Below are 23,232 nucleotides of genomic sequence, written 5' to 3'. Positions count from 1 at the left end.
GTAAAATATCTTGAACATGGACATAAAGATGGTAGGAGTGTTACTGCCGAACGGTGAGTAAGGCAGGGGAGAGGGGAGAGCGGACGTGTTCGAGGTGATGTTACCGATGCACTGCACATGCCTGGGAGGTGGGCACGGGGCCGTGGGCGCCTCGGCAGGGCCCTGTGGCCCAGACCTCCGGTCTTAGGGTTCAGGCTGGGCGTGAGCTTCTCCAGGTTTCCAGCAGAAACTGGATTTGATTAGTGATAACAATGAAAGCAGATACTTGATATCTGCTGTGTGCTGAGCTTGGTTCTGAGTTCTTTGTATCGATTTATTTAATCCTTGCATCAAGCCCAAGAGGTCCCTATTACTGCAGTCCTCATTTTAGAGATGAGGACCCAAGGTACATGTTGTTGAACAGCTTGTCCCAAAGTCACATGGCTAAAGGTGGAGGAGCCACGGTTCGCACGCAGGCAGTCTGTGAGTGCAGTTCAGACCACGCACGCAACTACTGTGCGACCTTATCAAATGCTTAAGGAAAAACCACATTTATCTAGTATCATAATCGTAAAATCAGGTTTGCAGCTGTATCCGCCGCAAATGTAAGAAATCCACACTTTTCAGCACTGACTGCATCTAACGCTCGTCAGATGCATCACCTGCACTTTATCTGGTTGTCCATGAGGCGTATTGTTCATCGCACACTTTTGGTCAAGGGCTGGAGAGGCTTTGTGGGCCAGGGGACGCTGCCGGGGGCGACGCATACGCAAATGGTTCCCGTAACTTTATCTACAACCACAGGTGGGGGGCCGACGTGGCCATAATCTGCTGACCCCTGCGACAGACCCATGTTGGGACAAGCTACGGAAGTGCTGCACCAGGACAGAAAGGGACCTGTCAGAGCCGGCAGCGGGATTACAGAGCGAGGCACCGGCACTGCAGGAAGACGCGGGGGACGCCAGAGGGAGCGACCGAGGGCAGGGGCGGGGACGGGGACGGGGACAGGGAAGGGGCGCTTCGGCACGGCCGGCCGCGCACGAGCCCGCCTTCTGCGGCTGGCTCCTCGCACTCGAACTGCTTTTTAAAAAAATCAAACGGACGCTGCTTCAAGTAAAAGGTAAAAAGCATTCCCTGTTGATCAATTTCAACATTCTTTATAAAAAGTTACTGAGTTGCTTCTGAATCTCCGTCCCACGAGACCACACATAAGGTCCCTGTCTGTCCTCCCGCCCCACCGCCGCGGCGGAAAGGGCGCCTTATGCCCGCCCCTGCTGGGAGGGACACCTGTCCCGCCTCCCCGGCGCGCTCCGCGCTGCCGCCGGCAGAACCCTGGTCTGCGGGAAGCATGAAGACCCCTCCTCGCCCGCCTGACCTCACAAGCTCTCACGACCGGACCACCCGATGACAGCAGTGAAATCTACTGCTTTTGGCTCTCACTTTCACTAAAAAATAAACTCACTTGCAGCTTGAACGTAAATGAAACTAATCCACATATTCATGCCATTCTCTGCGGCTAGTTCCCACCCTCCCTCAATACTCAATTGGTGACTCATTTGGTTAAGAAACTTTAGGCAGTGAAAACATATGTACTCTTTGCTTTCGAAGGAAATGAAATGGCACCTTAATCTTGTTTTAGAAAACAAGCATTTGGACATAGCTGTTGCAGACTGTGCCCACAATGCAGTTTCACTAGAGAAGGTTCCTGGTTTTGCTGAACTCTGTTCAGGTGCGTTTCACACTATGCACCGAGGAGAGAAGAGCTGCGTGTCGACCGTCTGCTCTGTCTGGCAGCTGCCCGCGTCCTGCAGCAGGAAGCACGTACTGTGATCGGGCGGCGTATGAGCCAGGGCACAAACACCGTGCACACCCACGTACACATGCACACACTGGTACTGAGAAAGGCCCACTGAGTGTGGGGCCCCCAATCTGCTTTTCCTCAATCAGTTGGGGTTGATCCACGAATTAGCACTCAAAAGCACATGCCAAGGGAATATGTCTTAATTATAGAGGCTCTATTTGGTAAAAGAAATACAAAGTCCCCTTTTCTTCTCCTTGAAACTAAATTTAAAGGCTTTCCTCATTAAACTCACATGCCCAGACAAAAACGGTCCTAAAGACTTTGAATAGCTTAAGTAAGGCAGCAATGAATAAAGCGCAGGCTCTAGAATCTGGGTTTGAATATTGGTTCTGACACTTCCTAGCGGCATGACCTTGGGCAAGGTCTTCAACCTCTCTGAACATCAGTTCTGCCACCTGTAAAGTAATGATGATTATGGGGAATAGGTAGAAAGTGACTAGTACAGTGCCAAACATATTACCTGATAAATGACAGCTACCATCACCACCATCATCGACAACGATCATATTATCATCAATAATCATTAATATGATCTTTTCTCCATAATCTTTTAAAAATGTGTAGGAGTGAAAAATGATACATGCTCCCCCTCTTTGTCTACTTGATAACGTATCTTTCTCCCCCAAATAAACAAAAACCAAATATGTCAGCCAAGCAAAACATGAGAGGAAAAGCTAGGAATGAGAAGTGCAATCTTATTTCCATGTTTCTCTAATAGATTAGTAATTTGTTGGCACTAGCTTTGACAGAAAACAGATGGATCCAGCATTAAGCACAATGAAGGCAGCAGATGCCGGGCCAGCCCACCTCAGCTGGACGGGTCTTGCAGCCAAGTCCAAGAGCCCACAGTTTTCAAGTGGGTTCATCTTGGCACACCAGCTTTGGAAAATTGGTCACCAAATGAATTCAGATTTCAACCCACCAGGAGTTAGATTCAAGCACCAGAGAGAGGAAGCAGGAGCTAGACTCTATTCAAGCTACCATCACTGTAATAAGAAGGATCGCAAATAATTCTGCATCTGAATCTAGAATATTTAAATTTCCTAGGTTACAATAAATATTCCAAGATTACTGCCTTTATTGAACTATTAAACATTTCTACTCACAGAGGAAATTTTGCTTCTCAGTTTCAATCATTCAACAATTACTTATAAACATGAAAGATTCTGTATTATTCCCCTATGCTGTGGAGGGTAAAAATGGTACACAAATCATAGAGTAGACACTTTAATCTGGGTGGGAAAAAATAAATGGATAATTAGCTACATACTACGATAAATATATTTGTGAATTTGAGCTAAATATGCATTTATCTTGCTTAGCCAAAGATGTTCAGCACTTTTTATAGCTATCTACTACATAACATTATTTTAAGTTAGGTTTATTGAGGTAGAATTACGTACAGTAACAACCATATACAGTCCTATAACCACCAGCACAGTTAAGACATGGGATGTTTCTATCGTGACACAAAGTTGCCATTTTGTGGTCAATCTCATTCTCACCCCGGCAACCGCAATCTGATTCCTGTCCCTACAGTCCTGCCTTCTCTGCACTGTCATAGAAACAGAGCGGCACATTTGCAGCCTTCTGTGTCTGGCCCTGTTCACTTAGCATCATGCTTTTGAAATGTGTCCATATTGTTGCACATCGGTAGTTTGTTCCCTTTTGTTGCTGACTAATATCCTGCTCTATAGACACTTGGGTTGTTTCCAGTTTGAGGCGATTATGAATGAAGCTGCTAACATTTGTATACAGGTCTTTGTGTGGACATGTTTCAAGTCTCTTGAAACAAAAAAACAAAACAAAACAAAACAAAAAAACCAGGAATGAGAGTGCTGGGTTGTATAGTAAGTACATGTTTCAGTTTATAAGAAACTCCACCAAGAAATGTATGAGACTTCTAATTGTTCTACAACCCTGATATTGCCAATTAAACACAAATATCAGCCATTCCAGTAGGGATGCAGTGGCTGTCGCTGTGGTTTTAATTTTCATTTCCCTAATGATGAATGGTTTTGACCATTTCTCACATGCTTATTTGCAGGCTACCATATTTAAGTAAGGTCCTTTCTGAAAACAGAAGTTATATTTCAAAACCCTTCTTTCAACTCTAGTTTTCTATCCAGGCTGATCACACACTGCTGCTTCTTTAGGCATTGTTGTTGTTTTTTGTTTGTTTGTTTGTCTGTTTGTTTTTGGTGGTGGTGGGGGACTAAGTAGTTAAGAAGACCACAAATACAGGTTCAAAATGAAAGCAGATCTACCCCAAGTAAAGGCATTAAATTCTACTGTGTGTGGAAACAGTCCGTTTTTGAATTGATATATAAGGCGCTGTATTTTTTTTAGGTCAACATGGATTTCAAAAAATCTTCTAAACGTGAAATAATAGTACACAAAGCTTATGAAGGGAGAAAGGCCCCCATTACCTTATAATATACAAAAGTTACAAAAGTTAACTCCTTTAAAAAAGTTAACTATACAGTAATGCAAGCTCGATGGAGAAAATATAGAGGAATAGATAGATAAAACCAGACAAAAATGAACCTTAGTTTCACTTCCCAAGGATAATTCTTAAGCACTGAGCAGCCGACCCAGTCCCCAGCAGGCGTCGAGGCGGCGTCAAGGTGTGCCGGTGTTTCCGGAATGCACCTGTCTTCGTTCATCTGAAGAACAGTTCTCAAAGGGCCTCTCACGTGCCAGTTATGTGCTGATGGCTGGGGACTCGGCAGTGAACAAAGGCAAAGAGCTTACACTCTGGTGGCATCAGCTGGGCTGTGTCACGTGGTGCTGAGTACTAAGAAGAACATACAGCAGGGAGAACTCATGCCGAGTGGGGAGGGAAGGCGTCCCTGGGAGGTCGCAGGAGGGCCGCTCTCTGAAGCGAGCTGTGTGTGCACGCTGGCTGCCCCTCCGCAGCAGGAGCGGAATCAGGGAAAGTGCCATCACCACGGCCGACGTCGTGCACAGGCCCAGGCGACGCCTGTGTCCAGTCAGGTGCCAGTACCTGTCTTCAGGGCGAGGAAGAGGGAGCAGGGGCGTAACTGTCTGCTGCGTGTGTGACCTTCGGAAAGCTACTCGTCACTCCAAAAGTCAGTCTCCTCATCCGGACAAAGGGTAGACTACTAGATTATGTGTCTCATGTGGCTGCTGTCAGAAAAAAGGACACTAATCGTAACCAGTGCTGGGCAGGGATACTGGATGGACGAAACCTGTCAAGGAGCAGACACACACTGTTCCAACGGTAATAACAAGATAACTTCTTAATCAGTGAAATTACCTTTTCACTATATATTGGTCATGTGCTAAATCCTACTATCATGATGTACAGATATTCAATTTTTTTTTCTCAAAATAGAGTAAGTACAAGAAAAAGCATTGACATAAGAAATGTAAAAAGGTATTAACTCAATAGCCGCATTTAGCATAAAACGGTACAATATCCATGGCAAGAAGTGAAGGCATCTCAGAGCCACCGCTGTCCCCGTGGCAGGAGCACCTGTGTCCTCCCTCCCTGGGCTCAGAGTTGGGGTGTCCCTTGCGGGGTGTCCTGCGCAGGCCCACAGAGACTGCATGGGAATGGCGCCCCCTGGAGGGAGAGCTCTGACCTGCTTCACCAGATACCAAGGGCCCCTCTGCAGGTGAAGGAGCCCTTCTGAGAGGACACCTGGTGCCAGTCTCACGGGTTGATTCAACAGGTCACTTCTTTTCAAGCAAACATGTGAAAAAATGGCAGAGCTATGAGCCCAGGAGAAGGCCCGCTGCCAGGATGCTAAGTAAACCTGCATGTCCACCTCCTGTGTTTCTGCACTGCGGGCCAGGATTGTCATGACCAAGACCAGGAGCAGAGTTAAAAGTCCATCGGATGACGATGCTGCAACCGTGCGCCTAGCCACTCAGCGAACGCCGGCACTCCTGAGTGCTGCCGGCTTTCAGCAGCAATATTAATTACTTAAACTAATTACCTTCCTATTAGTCAAAATTCAAGTTGCTTTATGCTTTTACTTTGTCCTTTCTTTAAGTTGATGTATACATTAAATTTTCCTTATTTCTTCCCTGATTGCCAGGTTTTGATACAATCATGATTATCAGTCTGTTAAGAAAAACTCATGTTTAAATCTTAAAACCTGAAGGCTAAATTTGAACATGACAAGGACACTGCACTAATGTGTGTCAGGACGGCAGAGTGGTCTAAGGACACTGCACTAACTACTTTCTGCTAGAAAATGATCTACTTCCATTTGTTTTTTTCTATTAGCAGGGTACAGATTCAGAAGATTTCTTTAACAGCAAAGCAGTATAGAATGTGGAATTAATATATTTGCCTAGCACTGTCAATTTAGCCATAAGGTAAGGTTAAGGTAATAGGAAGCTGTAAACACATCACATGGATTACAACCCATTTCAAGAATAAAATAAAATGAGCCAGCTGAAGGGCCTGGGGGAGCCAGGGCAGGGCCCCGGGTCCGCGCCTGACGCACCGCGCATCTGCAGCAGAGAGGCCGCGTCCCGCTTGACCGACAACAGGTCCTGGGACTGAAGTCTGGGGTCACGGTGACACTAAGGTTGCCATGGGCCTGTGAGGTCCCCTCTCGTAGCCAGTGGGTCACCAACTAGTGACGTTTATATATTGTTCCTCTTGAAACAGTTTTGAGATTATTGAGAAATTCATATTTCGAGACTGCATTCATTTCAACTAGATATCATTTAAAGTCTGCCTTTGCTGAATTTATGTGAAACATTTTAATGAAGGGAGAAAGAAGAGTTCAGATGGCACCTACTTTATTCTAGAGAAAAAACTTTACCTTGTCTGAAAAACACCTTTTACCACGTAATGTAGAAATAAAAGGCTCATCAGACTCACCTACCTACACGCTCCCTGCTTCCGCAGGTGCGCGTTATGCAAATTGGGGCATAAACCCGGGACGGCATCGGGGGACAAACTGCGCGGCTGCTTGCGGTGGCCCAGATGCCACCACACGTGAGTGGCAGCTGCGAATCTAGGCTCAGATTTACTCGTAGTTGCCCAAGGTAATACTACTTATTCATAGCAAAATTAAGGCTCGACCTTCACTTTTTACAATCAGTGACAAATATGCAAAAAATACCAGCGGCCAGTGAGTGTGACACAGTTTTAGAGTACACAGAAACGAGAAAGACGGTGTTTTTCCTTAAGAGACATAAAGGCTACCAAGATGAAACTCATTTCAGCTCTCATCTTCCCAAATTCGTCTGTTAATAATTATGTAATTGACATGTTAATTCTTTTCTATTTATTAAAGCAAGTCCCCATGGCCCTCTACTTGCAAATACTGTGCAAGGGTAGTTATTAAATGTGCTTGCTTGAAGGTAGAAAACTACTATTTCATAAAACATACTGCAATTAAACAGTTTTACACATTTAGATTAGCTTCGTTCCATTTGTATATTTAATAATTCAGATTTTACAGTATTAATATACATACATTTCTAAAAATTTCCCTTTCTTAATGTCATAGGAATGTTTTTTCTTAATCTCTAGTATTGCTGATTTACTTCCGAAACGCTCCTAGCTTCTTGAGGGCCAGGCGTTGGTCTTGTTTCCCTAGCGGCTCCCTGAATGCACCAAGCAGCGCGGGCGGGAGCGTCTGATGCACCAGGAGCTATGCACCGGCGACCGGCGGCCTCCGACAGCTCCCTCAGTCGGAACTCTGTCTCTGCCACTCAGAGCTGTGGGACCATGGGGAGGTTACTTAACCTTCTCATGTGCGCAGTGGGGATCAGGCCATGGGCCTCCCACTACTTAGGAACACAGGTGGGCCTGCTGGACTCGAATGCTGGCAAGACTGCCGTGCACTCGGCACAGTCGTTTACCTGTTGTATGCCTCAGTTTCTTCATCTGTCAAGTGGAGTAATAACAGTACCTAGCATAAAGCATGCTGTAGAGAATGGAGAAGTTAAAATATGAAAAAGTCATAGAACAGGACCCAGGACATAGTAGTATTTAATAAATGTTTGTTGTTACTAATTATAGTTTTGGAGAAGCTGCTCCTGACAATAAAACGGTTAGTAAGAAGAGACTGTAAAGTATTTCCCCCAGAGAGCTCTTAAAAACAAAATTAACCAAGAAGAAAGTCATGTAGCTAGTCACGGAAACAGAAGATGAGACTGGTGACCTGAGGGTCACTGCAGAGACACGAAAACGTTTACCACAGAGACGCGAGATGAATATTTCACTAATAATTTGAGTAGTTAACGGAAGGAAAGAAAAAAAATACTTTGGGTCATTGTTTAAAAAGATCAACTAAGAGAGAAATGCGAATGGCAAGAATATTTACTAAACTGAACAATACATGTTACAAGCTTAATTTCCTGTCATTGAGTATTTGCTGGAGAGAGGGCAATAAGAGGGGGCAAGGTGCGCAAGTCTGGCTCGAACTCAGAGCGTGCCGGGACACCGATCTCAAGCACGCAGCACCAGGAGCCAGCTGGCGGACCCGGGGAGGCGTCCCCCTCACAGCGTGACCTGCTAGAGGTGCCGCCCGGGGAAGGAGGCGGCGTCACAGCACAGATGTGCAGAGATCTCCTTTCAACGTCGGAAAGTGCCAAGCATGGAAGTTATCATCCTTATTTACAATTTTTTCTAATATGAACCTGAAATCAGTATTTATGCCTTAGAAAAACCTCAAAACAAAAACCTTAACACTACAACCAAAATGTCATGCAGTGGATCTAGTGGGCTGCATTTTTATCAGTGGCTCCAGAGCTGAAGAAAAATTTACACTCAAGACAACAGAATTAGAAGCAAATTTCAAGGTAACGTAATCTTATTTTCTCATTTTTCTAGAGGGAAAGTAATTCCCAAAGAATAAGCAACTGCTCATGAACACAGCCGTCTGGATGAGGACCCTCCCAGGCTCAGAGCTCTCAAACTAAGAATCTTGATGTTCAGCCATTATGGAAAACTGAGAGTTTTATTCAAAAAAGACATCCATTCTCCAGAAGGTAGCTTCCCTGTTCTTAACTCCTATACTGTAAGCACTTGCTTAGTTGTTCACGAAAGACTCAGAGTCCAGGACTCCTTCTTCTCTTACTACGAGCACTGTGGGAACGAGGGTGTGAGGCTGAGTTATCCGAGTAGGGACCAGACCAACTCCGAGAATGCCATGAAGCTCTGAGTTTTCACGGTTAAGTCTGAGACCTTCGTCTACCCCCAGTTCTGCAGACAAGATTCTGACCTTGTCTCCAGCCTCAGTCTGAGCAAAAGCTCACGTTTTCTGTGCCTACCACGACTTATACACTGCCTCGCAACTTTCACTAAGGTTTTCTTTTCACAACGGCCAAAGAAATCCAGTTTTGGTGATGCCCACCACACTGAGGGCGGGTGAGGTGGGCAGGCAGGCTCCCTCTCACAGCTGAGCGACTCACCGTCTGGCCTTAGCTCAGCGACAAACTGCTACATGTCACAACTATCTGGGGCTGTTGGCGAATGGGGCACACTGTTCCTGTCAACTGGGACTTAAATTCCTAGGGCTCACTGGGATTGATAACGTGGAAAACCATTTATGACATGGTGTAAAGGGAATCAAGCAAAACACAACATCTATACCCATTCTGAGTCCAGGCCAGAAGAGCAGGAACGGGCCCTGCACGAAGTTTTATGTTTTGGGTTTTCTAACAGTTTTCCTACGAAGAGTAGTTGGGATATAATGCAACAAAGCCGTGTAAGGCCAGGAAGTGATGCTGCGCGCCGGTAGCACTGAAGGAGCTGCCATCATCCCTTGGGAAAGAGATCTCCAGAAAATGAGAACACTCAGTTGCAACCTGTCGAGTATCATGAAACGGCGGGCGAGGCCCCCTGAGACACGCCAGGGAAGAAGCCTGGGCCCGCAGCGCCCAGGGGCGGTGGAGGCTTCACGCAGCTCGACGGGGGGTGGGGGAAGGGGTGTTAAACCCAGGCAAAGGCCTCTAGGAAGAAATCAGGCTTCGGCACGGCAGACCCGACTCCTGTGGAGGTGGTAACATTTTACTACAGCTTCCTAGCGGGAATTCATCATTTTCACTTGGAATATTCCTGGTATTTTCAGAAGTGAGGAAACTCTGGGAATCGTGCCAGGTTATCTCATTCTCTGTAAATTATCCATTAATGTCTAATTTAAAGAAACAAAATATAAAGAAGGTGCTAAATGCAAACACTTTGTTGCCAAAAGTGACTTACAAAAAAAAAATCTGTATATATCAGGTTGAAAACCTTGATAAAAGGATTCTACACATTTATAACAACGTACATCATCTTCTAGAATGTAGACAGTGCGTTTTGGGCACGGTTCCACTTACTTTTCTATTCTTGCCTTATTTTCCTCTTTGAAAGATGTGTCCATTTCGGGCTTTGTCTGGTCTTCTAAGAGTAAGATTGGGAAGGACTGGGAAAGTCAGAACTACTAGTTACCCAATTTAGTGCCTTGGAGACACACTGGGAGAAGAATTAACAAGATGACACCCTTCTGAATAGTTAGCACGTTATTGCAAAGATAATTAAGGAGAGGGAGGGGGCAAAAATCAGAATTCGACACAACGAAATTCACGTTTTAAATAAGAAACCTTTCGAGGCCAAGGCTTGTGTCTTTTCCTCAACAAGCGTTTGGAACTGTATTACAGAACCAAGGATTTGCTTCTTTATCAATAACACGTGTATGAAGAGCGCTCACCGCAGTGTCTGATCCATCAATGCTGAATGAACACTTGCTATAATTATTCTCCTCATCGTTATAGGCAACTAAAGGACTGTGGGTTTGCATTTACCTCATGAATCCGTCAGGTATGAAATAACTGGATCTTAAAAGATGTTTATAACACTAAGATCTTGAAAGACTAACATAATAACATTTCTACAACCTGCTGCAATGCATTTTGGAAAAAACTTTTTTTTTTTTCTTTTACCTTGTGGTCCGTACTGGCTCATCTGTGGACCGTAAGTCCCACTTGAGTTACTCTGCTGAAAGCTACTGATTCCAGAATGCATCTGGCCTCCAGGAGAAGGATGAGGCGACATGGATGGTCCTGTTTGCTGAGGTCCATATTGAGACATCTGAGGGTTTCTTTGTGTGCCTGTCATAAAACCTAAGTGAGAAATAAATGGAAACATATAAACGCGGGTGACAAAAAGGGACACGGAAGTGTGTGGAAGGCGGGCGGGGAGGCCGGGCTGTGAGATTCCTCAAGGAAGCACCTACAGACACGACAGACCCAGTGTGCAGGGTTCAGACAGCCCCGAGGGCTACCAGGTCCCGACCCTGAACTTATTAGAGGGCTCCTGGGAATCCAGTGGGTCCTGGACTTGCACTAGGGAAAAAAGAAGAGGGAGAGAAGGTAAGTGACCTTAGAGACGAGGTCCCCACAGGAAGCAATGGTAAGGGTGGAAGCCCCCTGCCACGAGCCACCCCCCCCCCCCGGTCCTGCCAGGGCGGACGTGCCCTGCGCGCCCCCTCAGAGCGCGCTTTGCTCACGTCCTGATGTCTAGGATGCGCGTCTCGGCCACTCGAACATCCCACCCGTCCCTCAAGCCCGGGCCGACCCCAGCTCTCTCCCCTCTGAGTCCCGCAACAGTGACGGTTTCCCTCGAGGCCCGAACACTGCTGCAAACCGCCGAGTCCGGTTTCGTCCGCTCCCTTACGGGTAAATGCTGAGCGGTGGCGGGTGTGCCGCGCATCCTACTATTCCAGAACACAGCGCCCTCCTCTCGCACACCTGCTCTGGCCGCCGTCTGCCCGTCTCCACCAGTGACACCGCCACTCACCCAAAGGCTCACGTCGGAGCACCCGACACCCACGACCCCTCGTTTCCCGCATGCGCGATCAGCCCATCAGAACGCGCTGTCGCCTCTGGCTCTGAAACGTGTCTCATCTTCACGTCTACGAAAGCCCCCCTCCCGCCTTCCCTCCCCGCACTCCGCCCCGGTCTCACTCGTCTCTCTCTCTGCCTCGCCCACCACTGTGTTCCTTTTGGTTTACTTTTCACAAAGTTGCCAGACTTATCTTCAAGAAAAAAAAAAAAAGAAATAAGAACATATCTTCCCTTTGCAGAAAACCCTTCCAGGCTTCCCGCCCATCCTGGGAATAAAACGCCAGCACCTGACACCTGACCACAAGGCGCCTGAGGTCATCTGCGGTGAGGCGCTGGCCTTCTCCGCTGGCCCCATTTCCGATGGTTTTTCCCTTCCTCCTCACTACCCGGTAAGTCCACTGGCCTGAGAGCTCCTGCGGGACAACGTCAAACTGCCTCCTCGGCAGAGCGTGCGCCCCCCGCTGCCTCTTCCCGCGGCGCCCATGAGCCGCCCGCCGCCCCCAGGGCCGCCCGTCCCGCTGTTTCTCACCCATTTTTCCTCACAGCACTTTTTATAACCTGTCATTGTCTTATTTTATTTTCGGCTCATGTACCATCTCTAAGTGTCTAAGACTCATGATGGCAAAGGTCTTATCTGTGCTCACGGTTGCGTCCGAAGTGCCTAGCAGAGAGTTTGGCACATGGTATCAAAAACTACTTTGGTACATCAAAATATAAGGAAGTGGGTAGAATTAGCTATTGGATATTCATTTAAAGTGTACACCAAATGAAGACATGTATCTAAGGAAAAGCGAACACCATCAAACTACCACATTAACAAAGGGAAGTCAGAAAAACCGCCCCGAGAGCCCGGGAGTCTGGCTGGGGAGAGCTCTCGTGGGTCAGGTGAAGGCTCCAGGGCGCTGGAGGGTGCCAAGGGCGGCACGTGTCTGCCTGCTCCGGCGGAGAACCTAGAGCAAAGGCTTTCAGAGGGAGCCCACTGAGGCAGCGGGAGGGCAAGAAGGTGCCTGGACAAGGTCAGCTTAAACTTAGGGGGTGAAAGTGGACAGGGCATTTACGAAGGCTGGTGTTTACATCTCAGAAAGAAAGAAAAAAAAAAGGTCTTCAAACATTGCTTCTGTCTAAAGAGACAGACATAAAATAAAAGAACACAGAGCTGTTCCTTATTATCCTATTTCATTTATTTATAAAGATAAGCCTTATGAAATTGGGCTCAATTGGCAGCTTCCAGATATAAATCAGCGTAGAAAATGTTTGCTTTTTCAAATCTAAAAACAAACAGAAATCAGAGCACTAAAATTACTATAAATGATTGCATCTTAAGATGTTACATGAAATATTTATCTAAGCTTTACTATAAAATTCTCAAGAGTTTTATATAGAGTCCTGTTTAATAAAAAACATGTTTCAATTTCATAAAGATTGTGTGGGTTTTTCTTTCTTTCAGAGGATGATTGCTTTCTTCTTCATTAGTTAAGGAAAATACAGGTCCTTTAATTAGCATGAAATTTCACTCCAACCATGAAAGTATCCATGCTGAAGGCTTTAGAACCTCTGATGATATAGTATGTTAAGTTACTGTTGCCTCTGGGACACTTACTACATGCTTAAGGTTTGTTCAAATGCATTCTAAGATTCTTGCTCAGGCAACTTATTCTTTATTTCTATTTATCAATCCTTAAAAATACACATCATGCTCCACTAGAACTATCTCACTGATCACTGGCATTTTGTAGAAAGTCAAGTATGTGAAAAGGCTCCAGAACATGTGGAATGCTAAAAGCTAATTCAAGTGGAATGTGTCATGGGATCAAATTCCACATCTTAGGGACAAGGTTATATGGGGTATGGAATCCGGCTCCTTCCATAGAAATTGAAATCGGAAAAAAAATCATTTTTTTCTCTGCACATTTTTGCAATGGCACCACTTAAAAGACCTTCCTGAAATCTTGTTTTATATTTTCAGTTAGATACACCCCTTTCCAGATATTCCCCAAGACAGTGAAGGTGACATGACTTCCCTCTTTTCTGAGCTACATTATCTAACAGCGGCCAACTGGTAACAGAAAGCCTAGATTACAGTCTTGTTTGTATCGCTAGTTCAGAATCTAGTAGGAAAAACAGATATGTAAATATATTGCAGCGTATATTGATCACATTAGCTGTGTAACCTTAGGCAAATCATAATTATCGAAGCCTTAGTTTCTTCATCTTAAAATGAGGGTGCGGTTGCTATAAGGTCAGCTGAGCCAGCACGTCAAAGTGTTCTGTAATCTGCGATGTGATACACAGAAGAGATTCTGATGACAATTTCTGGTTTCTAAGCTGCCTGAATACCCCACACTTTCAGATGCAGTTTCCAGCTAGAATGAACAAGCTCGTTTTTATTCCTACATTTGTTTTTATTCAAACATGTAGAATCGTGTACTCTTGTGCTCACGTATGTGTGTACAAATTCCAAGAGGTTAAAACTGTGTAACCTCATGTCCTACAAGAGTTCCCCTTGCCAAAGGCAAGTGGTTTCTTTTATGTATCTGTTCAGAGATATTTTATAATATATGTTTCATTCTGTCTTTCCCTTATGATGAGTAAGGCTGAACATTTTATTTAATAGCTATTTTTATTTCATTTTCTAGAATCGTTGATACCATTTGCCCATTTTTCTGTTGCTGACCTTCTGTCTTAACTGTGCGGTATGTCATCCCGTAGACACAGCTCCTGGTACCAGATAAGCTGTAGGGCTCACTGAAACTCCTGAATCTGCGACCCCGTGGAAATTTGCTCTTTCAGTCTGATTAACACCGGCGTGGGCCACAGACTGTCTTGGCAGGAAAGCGATACGATCTGACCTGCATTTGTAAAGCTAACTCTACTGCAATACGCAGCGTGTAGAAAGGATCGAAGGACGTGAGGGCTAAAAGTTAGAAAACCAGTTAGGAGGTAGGGAGAGTGATGCAGAGTATACAATCGATTACAGGCCAGCAGTCATCCCACTAGAAGGCAGCCATTGTGGATATAACCGGAGTTTTAAAAGCTTACTCAGTATCATGATAACCTAAACAAACTGATGTAAAGCTGTAAGACAGAAGTTAGCTTTAAAAAGAAGTATTTCTACTTTTTGTCCTAAAAAAAAACAAACCTCTGCATGTCTATTTTTGTTTCCTCACTCAGCTATAAAATGGGGACAGGTGTATCCACCCCAGAGGGTCACGGTAAATGAGGTAGCACCTGTCAACAAGTACAGCGGTGCCTGGCACACAGGACACGTCCAAGGATTATTAGCGATCACTACTGTTTCACATCACAAAGGAAGGAAGGAAGAGAGGTGGCAGGCCATCCACGGTGAGGGCACGGAGCTGAGAAGTGGGCTCCAACCTTCGGGGTTTGCTGTGAGCAGCGGCGACCGACGTCACCTTTCAGCCTCGGTTCCCTCACCTGTTCACCGGGGAGAGGGAAGAGATGCTACTTCTAACTCTAATTCTCCATGATTCTGGCTTAAACTTTTTTTTTCCTAGGAAAAATCTAATTTGGGTCGGTAATTTCCATGTATATTTATTTAAGCATATTCTTCGTTCTGTTTTAACTTGTTTTGAATAAATGTTAAAATGTTCTCAAAAGTCAAATTTTGACCAAAAATTTCCTACCTCTTTATGGTGAGAGTTATTTGATTGTATTTTGCTTCTTTCAGAAATTTAGAAAATGGCAGCTTATAACATATTTTGTTAACAGAGAAACTGAAGGCTGAGAGTAAAGCTGCTTTTTAAAAAAGGTGAACGATTTTTCTAGTTATAAGCTATAAGAGTTTTGAAGGCCAAATTTTCTAATAAGGGAAATTTAGAAATTAAAAAATAAATTTCCTACATATTATAAAAGTCCATTGAACTACTAAATGTATCATGGAATTATATGCTCCAAGTAAACAGCTAACATGGGAAATTCAAACTTTGGAAAAAAGCACTGATTTGATTGATAGTTACAATTTACATTATATATAAGGACTTACCAAAAAAAAATTTTAGAAACTCTAAGACTTATATACGTGAAAATATGATTTATATACTTTATTCATAACATAAATCCATCGAAAGTACACGTGGAGGCACTATTTTGAGTCCTTCATTACCTGTGTGTGTACGTCACAATCATTTGCACTAACGCATTCCAAATGAAGATGTGAAAAATCAGAGATTCCTTTTAGGAAAAAAAGAAGGAGCAAAAGCTACACTCTCAGAGAAAAGGAAATACTTAGAAAACACAGACACAGCGGCTTCTGGACTGGGGTGCCGCGCAGACTCACAGGCCTTGTAGGAGAGTGAATGCACTTCCTGTCCTGGCCCGTGAGATCGTTCTGAGAGTGAGATAAGAAACACATGCGGAAGTGCTTTTCTACACCATGAAAATTCTCCGCGGAGGCCACACTGCTGCCTCTTCGGTGACGCCCGAGCCCGTCTCGCTGCGCGAGCTCCGACCTGAGCTAGCGCGCTGTCATCCACCCACGATGTTACGCGCACGCCCGCCAGCATGCCCCGATTTTACTCTCGCTCTCACGGAACTGCGCTAAGAATTAGAGAGCACGCAGAAAAAGAAGATGCGATCCTTGTCCTCGAAGAACTAAAATTTAGTCGAGTAGAAACTAAAGCCTGTCGACAGGGAAAAATGGTAAACTAATCTTACAGACGGAGCCAGGTGCTGGGCACGCGCCAGAGGCCGAGGAAACAGACGCCAGGAGACGAAGAGCGCCGCCCTGGTGGAGCGAACGCCCCCGGGGGGCAGACGTCCGACACGCACCTGGGCGCGGCGCGCGGCGAGTACCGGAACCGACGGCCCAGCGGCTGCGAGGGAGTCAGGGCCCGGCTCCGACCGGCGACGAGCGCGTTTCCCCGATGAAGTCTGACCCGAGCTGGGACCGCAGCGGGGCGGGGGACGCCCCGGCGACTCTGGACTAGACAGCTTCCGAGGTCCGGCGGAGACACAGACACGGCTGACTAGCACAGTGGATGTCACAGCGGGGACCCCCGGAAGCTACGGTTCCTGCATCCGCCTAAACCCGAGCCGCCACTGGGGCACCGTTTCGCTCGGTCAGCGGTGTTCAAAGGTTCGTTTAACACGTGACCCCCTTCTCGAAGGCCTCCCCTGGCCCAGATGCTAAATGTCATCGAGCCACAGGAAAATGCAGGGTCGCCTCTCACAACGTCCTGTCCTCTCACCCGCAAACACCTACAGCCACGCCCCATCCTTGGTGATTTTCCTCCTTCGCCAGAGGGGAAAGACTCTTTCTTCATGTGCGAGGCCAGTGCGTTCCCTTCGTGCTCTGAACCCCGCCCTTTCTCATCGCTGCAGGGACCTGCGAGCAGTGCTTGCTCAAGAACTAGTCACTGACTCTCGACGGACGTCCAGGCTGATGAGCCCAGCGCACGGGTCTTTTCAAAACTTGGCCCAGCCTATTTCTCCAGCCCCGTCACGGCATACCCACTGTGTTTCTGTCACTCAGACACTATGGAGTGTCTGAGTGTAGCCACCAGGTCGCTTTAGACCCGCAAGTCCCTGCACATCCATTCACTTAAACTTCATCGACTACCTCTCATGTCCCAGGCAACCTGCTACCCGCTGGTCTAACAACAGCTGACATTTAATGAGCACGTATCACCTGCTAATAGCTTCGTTCATTATTAGCTCATCTAAGTTTCAAAACAACAATGAAGACATTGAGGCTCACGGAGGTTAATTTGCTGAGGCGACTTTCGAACATTTTAAACCGCAATCCATAGTTAAGAACTCTATTTCCTATCAAGATTCAATGTGTATATGTGAACATATGTACGTGTTTATATATCTGCACGCACTATTCGCACACACACAGTATGTTTCACACGATCTCTACCATTATGTGCAATGCACCCTGATATTTTACTTTTTTCAATTAAATAACCCCATTAGTGGAGGCACAGCCTGGAAACACGCTAGACTGTGTCCTCTCCTGAGCATGCTGTGTCCGTGGGGGCCCAGGTGGCCGCTCCCTTCCCTGGCGGCTCTGCCTCCTGCTACCTGTCACAGCATCCCCCGGCCTTCCAGAAGGGCAGACACGCATGTGCTGAGAAGCGCCCCGTGCTCTGGCGGAGCCCGGCTCCCGTCTTCCGCCGGGGCCCCCGCGGGCTGCCCCCAGCGAGGCGTGAACGGTCTCCGCCCATCTGTCTCCTCAGCACCAAGAAAAGTGTCTGGCTGCGAGCTGGAAACAGACACACTTGTTAATGACTGAGAACACATCTTCCTTCGGGACCCATTTCCTTCCACTTTATGGAAACAATGTAATCGTGTGCCGGCCTGGCTCCCTGTTTTACTGCGCACACTTGAAGAATCGTTTCCGGGGGAAGGCGGCTCTTCAAGGAGGGACCGCGACGGCTGACAGCCCAACAGGCTGGAAACACGGTCATTTCCGCCGCCTAAATTTCTGCCAGTTGCACCCGCTCCGTCCATCTCCCCTGTCACTGCCAATCCGAATTCTGGCTTCACCACTCATAGTTAGGCGACTTGAGAAAAGTTAATAGTCAAGCCTAAGTCACCTCTTCTGAAAAATGTGGATGGTAACTTAGCCTACCGCATAAGATGAAACAAGGAAATGTCGCGTGACGCATACAGCTCAGCAGGGGCTCAGTCAGTTAGTACTCATTCTGCTCTTCACCTAACCCACCACTTACTTCCTGTCTGAATGACTCCAAGTTTCCAAACCAGCCTCTCTAACCAGGGTCCCCTGCAAACCAATGACCCACGGTAAAGGCAGAAAGGGCCGTGAGTCCTCTGGCTACGGTCAAGTCACTGAGGTGCCGAGGCCACAGCCGGAGCCTCCTGGCCAACAGCCGCTGCCCCTCCCGAGGCAGCTCGCAGCCGGGTCACTGTGCTGGGCCCGCCTGCTCCGTCCTCGCCTCCTCCACCACGCCCGTTGAAGCTGGTGGGTGGCTTTCCTCACTCTGATGACTCTCCAGACAGCCAGTTCCAGAAACAATTGGCCGGCCATGTTAGTTGGCTCAGAACAGCTAAGCGTGTCGGATTCGGGCCACATACCCAACAACTACAGGGCTGATTAGCTGAGTGGTGCAAGGCTCAGTGTGCATCCTTCCCCATCTAGCAGACTTCCCGGAGTTTGCCTAGTAAAAATGAGAGAGGGCGAGAGGGAGGAAAGGGAGGGAGAAATCAGGATTCCTGTCAAGCGCACGAAGAGACTCAATGTGAAGAGCGAGGGCGACTTGCTGACCAGCGGATGCCGGCGCCTGTGACAACCACCAGCCTGGTAAACACTCACGCAGAGGATGAAGCATTCCATCGGGGTTCATTTCACGGGGTTTAAAGGGAGACCAGAGTCTGAAATGAGACTCGTCTCTTTCTGGCTACAAAGGAGAACACTCAGACCTTGGCCTAGGAGGGAGGCGTCTGAGTCTGGAGTCCTGATCTTCTGCTGGGGGCTTGTCATGCAGCTCTGGAGACAAGTGAGAAAAGCCCATCTCAGCCAGGCTTGTTTCTACCACCTAGGACACAAACGGCCTGCACTAAAGCTTATTCCAAAGGCACATCATTAATTCAGATGTTACAATCTGATACTCCTTTGACTGATCTTGCCCACGTATCCAATAGCTGACGGCTGGACCCTACCTGGAATCAGTCTGCAAGTTAAGGATTTTCTTTAGGATCCTTCTGTGGATATTTATATGTGTATCAATGGAAAATTCCTAACAACGTGGTCTTACTCTAAGCCATGTTATGTCAAGGCTAGGGAGAGTACGACTTCAGCCTCTATTTCAGAGACCGATGTTAAAGACGAAGCCAATGAGACATTTTTCACTGCTCAATTTTTAAAAATTCTCTTCACTGCTATCTTGGAAAACTGGCATAATAGAGAACAAGCATTTCCAAAATGTGTATCTATATTATTATTAAATAAGTGATTTTTTAGGAACTTTCAACTATTTTCTTCAGCATTGTACTACTTGTGGTTTATTAAGTAGGTATTATCCCTGAGCTAACAAATATGATACAAGATTCTCTTATTTATTTAAAAAAAAAATTATAGAAAAGAAAGTTTCAGTATTACTGTCTAAACCTTAGCAGATCAAAAAATTTTAAAGCAACTGATTTATGTAGTCATAATAAACATCACGTTTTCCACATAAGAGATGAAATGAACAGAATATTTTTATGCAGGAAGAAAAAGGAAAAACTCTTTACGAGGCAAGGCAGAGTTTATCTTTAGAAGTACTCCAAAAATTCTCAAAAATAGAATGAAATTATATTTAATTGAAAAGCAAACTTAGGCCTCAAGGCCTGTTTGGGGAGATGATCTGCCTAAAAACAGAAAGGAAAGCTCTCTGTATCCAAATGGCAATGACAGGTTGTCACAGCTCCCGAACGTCACTGATGGATTTAACAACCAGCCAATGAAAACGCATCCCTAAGTTGAAGGGATAGTAGAAAACTAATTTAGAAAGTCACATAAATAAGCAATGAAAATAGGACACTGCAGAACATTAAACCGGAAGGCACTTTAACACAGACCTCAGCCTCCGACTGGGTATCCTTTCTCTCTTCCATGCAAGACGACAAAGTCTGCACCATAAGCACTAGAGACTTTAACTTTTGCTGGAAAAAGGGAGAGTTAAGCACAAAGCTCAAGCCATAGCTCATCTACCCATGAACGAGAAAACAGCAAGGAGCGAGCGCGAACGCCCAGGCTAACATGGAGAGGAGGGCGGAGAGCCGATGACGGCAGACAGTGGTTTCTCCATCGGGGGCGCCCCTGCAGCTGGCCCAGCGCTCCGGCACCGGCAGGACACCCACGGAACACCCTGGGTTCCACAAGCCACCAGGACGCAAAGCATGTTTTCCCTTTGGCACACAGACCTTCTATTTCCATGTTGGCATCTGTTAAAAAATTCACGGAGCAACTGCCTTGTTTCTTCAAGCCAATTCAATAAAAGATGTTTCTCCACATGTGTGAAATCATGGTCACACGCGGTACCTACCACCTTAGCAGAGAGTCTCCAATTTCAAAGACGGGCAGGGTGATTTCTCATCACAAATAGGTGTCAGATTCCCATTTCGAGAGAAAAATAGATTTTTCAGAATATTCTTGTTACATTTTAACATCTCTAGTGTTTACGTGCCTGCCCGTGTCTCTTTACAACATGAACTGCTCTGAGGAAGACAAACTGATGACCTGTCCAAGGCCGCACCCCGGGACCCCCCAGTGTCCCTCTGGCTGTGCAATCAGGTTACCTGGCGGCATCGCCCCCTTACATTCGAAGGCACAGACGACAGCATCTACGTTCTCTCCATCCGCCCCCACAAAAGCCACTGACATCACCTACCAATGGGAAAATCAGATTCGGGGAGGGATCAGACAGATCACCCAGATGGCAGATGGGGACAAAACATCCGGCCTTTCCTTACATAAATCTTGTGAATTTCAGCTGCAAAAGTCTGCTTCGGTGCTGAGGGCAAGGACAATCGTATGCATGTTGCTATGTGCTAGGAAAAGCAAAGAAACTAGTTTTTAAGGCTTTCAACCCAGGTCCCACTTGAGTCTCTGTTCCGATGCTTACGTTTTTTAATTAATATTTGCACAGTGCTTTGCAATTTATAACTTCCGGATTCAGGATTGCATTTGATCCATGCCATGAATCCATGGGACACTCAGACCCTCATCCTGCATGCAAGGAAGCAGAGATTTAATTAATTGTCCAAGGTCACAAAATTAGTTAATAGTAAAGCCAATACCTAAACTCAGATTTTTTGGTTCCAAACTCTGTGAAGATTAAAATGAGAAAAAGCATGTACTTATATGAGGCCCTGGAGTTATGAAACTGAGCAAGGCCTCATGGTCCGCGCCCTGACTTGCGCTAGTCACTGAGAAAGCTCAACTGTTAACCCCAGCGGTGGGTCCCGAGCACCGTCAGACTGCATGCGGGCGGGGGTGCCTGGCCCGTGGGGCGGCACTGTGACAGGTAACGCTTTGCTCCATTGTTCACTCAGCAAACACAGACTCAAGGACGCAGTAGGAGGCAGGCTACCAAGGTCATGAAAGATTAGTAAAGACGGGCCAGGGGCCTTCAGGCAGGGGTGGAGATGAGGTGGAGATGTGGGCGGCGAAGGAGAACGCCCCGATCGCATCACCCTTCTGGAAGGACCTGGATGCAGCGTGGAAGGTGGACTGAAAGGCGCAGGGCGGACACAGGGGGCACAGCTGGGAGGCTGCGGAGGGTCCCTCGGTGGCCTGGGCTAGGGCAGTGACAGTGGGTCCCAAGAAAGGGGAGAGTTCACAGACTGTGATGACCGCGTGGGGCAGACGGTGGTCCGTCCCCGAGATTCGACCCGACAGCACAGGAGAGGGCACGCTGTCGAATGCACCTAAGACCCAGCTGTTCTCGAACACTGGCGCTGAAGAATCATGAGCCGATTACAAATGAGCGTTAATGATTAAAAATAAGCCCAAACTGGCAATTCAAAAAAACACTGCATATGACAAAACTGATAAAACTATGCTTCCTCCAAAATATTCTAAAATTCAGACTGATTCCTCAATGAATACAAACTGACTCTTACTGGAGGTGATACTTGTTTCCCCAGCTTTTTGGTGAACATATCTTTGCACAGTAGACTAAGCAATTTAATGATAACGTTAATACAAGTCCTATACTGTTATCTCCTTCATTACTAACTAGCGTTGGCCTGGTCCACAATCCAGAGTTGAGGCTGAAGAGATCAGAAACAGCTTTCTAGATATTCTCTCTTGTATGTAAGTTCCCATTTGAGTTCACTGTCATCTGTCATGGATTATAAAACAGAGATCCTCAATTAAGAGCAGAGGCTAAATTAATTGCATCTGGGGGTGGGGGTCGACTCATTAATGCCTTAACACGTTGATCGGCTGTACTTACACAGCAGCATGTGAGGAAAGTGATATATTTGCCCTTCTGACAATACCCTCGTGCTCAAAGGCAGCATCATTTCATGTTTAGTACGCTTACAACACAAACGAGGGCACCTTTATATACAGCGGTAATCAGGAAGTAGATTAAGAGAACACTTTCTGACAACAGGACACCCTATGAAACTTTCGGCACCTGCAGACTTACTGTCATACTTAAAACTGAGAGAATCCAAGAGAGAGACTAGTTTTTGCAGTTTGCAAAAGCAGAAAAAACAATCTCACATCCTAATTCCAACTCCTTAACAATTGTCTTGGTGATCCCCTTCATTTCTATACTAATGTAATCTGTTCTTGACAATTACAGAATTAGGCCAATTAAGACATCCAAAAATAATTTTTAAAATTTCAAAACAAATTTTTGGTGTAAATATAACTATGAAACCAGCTAGTAGCCTTAAAAACTTTTTAGAAATCTTACTTATTTTCATCTAAATATTCCTGGGTTATAAACAGCCTGGTTGTGGCGGGGGCCAGGGGTAGGCGAAGTGGCCTCTGGACAACTCATTTGGTGCCAGGTTCCAGGTGAGGACTGCAGCCCGGACGGACGCGGTGCCTGCATGACCGCAGAAACATGGCTGAGAAGAATGGCGGG

At 46.3% G+C, this 23,232-nt stretch overlaps 1 protein-coding gene across 11 annotated transcripts in view; it reads right to left on the bottom strand.

Moving 5' to 3' along the window:
* Positions 1 to 23,232, bottom strand: part of ARID1B (AT-rich interaction domain 1B) — a 376,686-nt gene that overhangs the window by 57,651 nt on the left and 295,803 nt on the right. For all 11 annotated transcript variants that reach the window (XM_036223077.1, XM_036223066.1, XM_036223086.1 and 8 more), the window contains one exon: positions 10,760 to 10,939. In XM_036223077.1, coding sequence (XP_036078970.1) covers positions 10,760 to 10,939 — 180 coding nt within the window. The remainder of the gene's footprint in view (positions 1 to 10,759; positions 10,940 to 23,232) is intronic.

Source organism: Rousettus aegyptiacus, unplaced genomic scaffold (assembly GCF_014176215.1).
Source record: "Rousettus aegyptiacus isolate mRouAeg1 unplaced genomic scaffold, mRouAeg1.p scaffold_m13_p_1, whole genome shotgun sequence".
NCBI classification, from domain to species: domain Eukaryota; kingdom Metazoa; phylum Chordata; class Mammalia; order Chiroptera; family Pteropodidae; genus Rousettus; species Rousettus aegyptiacus.
This window is presented reverse-complemented; position numbering and strand designations above follow the sequence as displayed.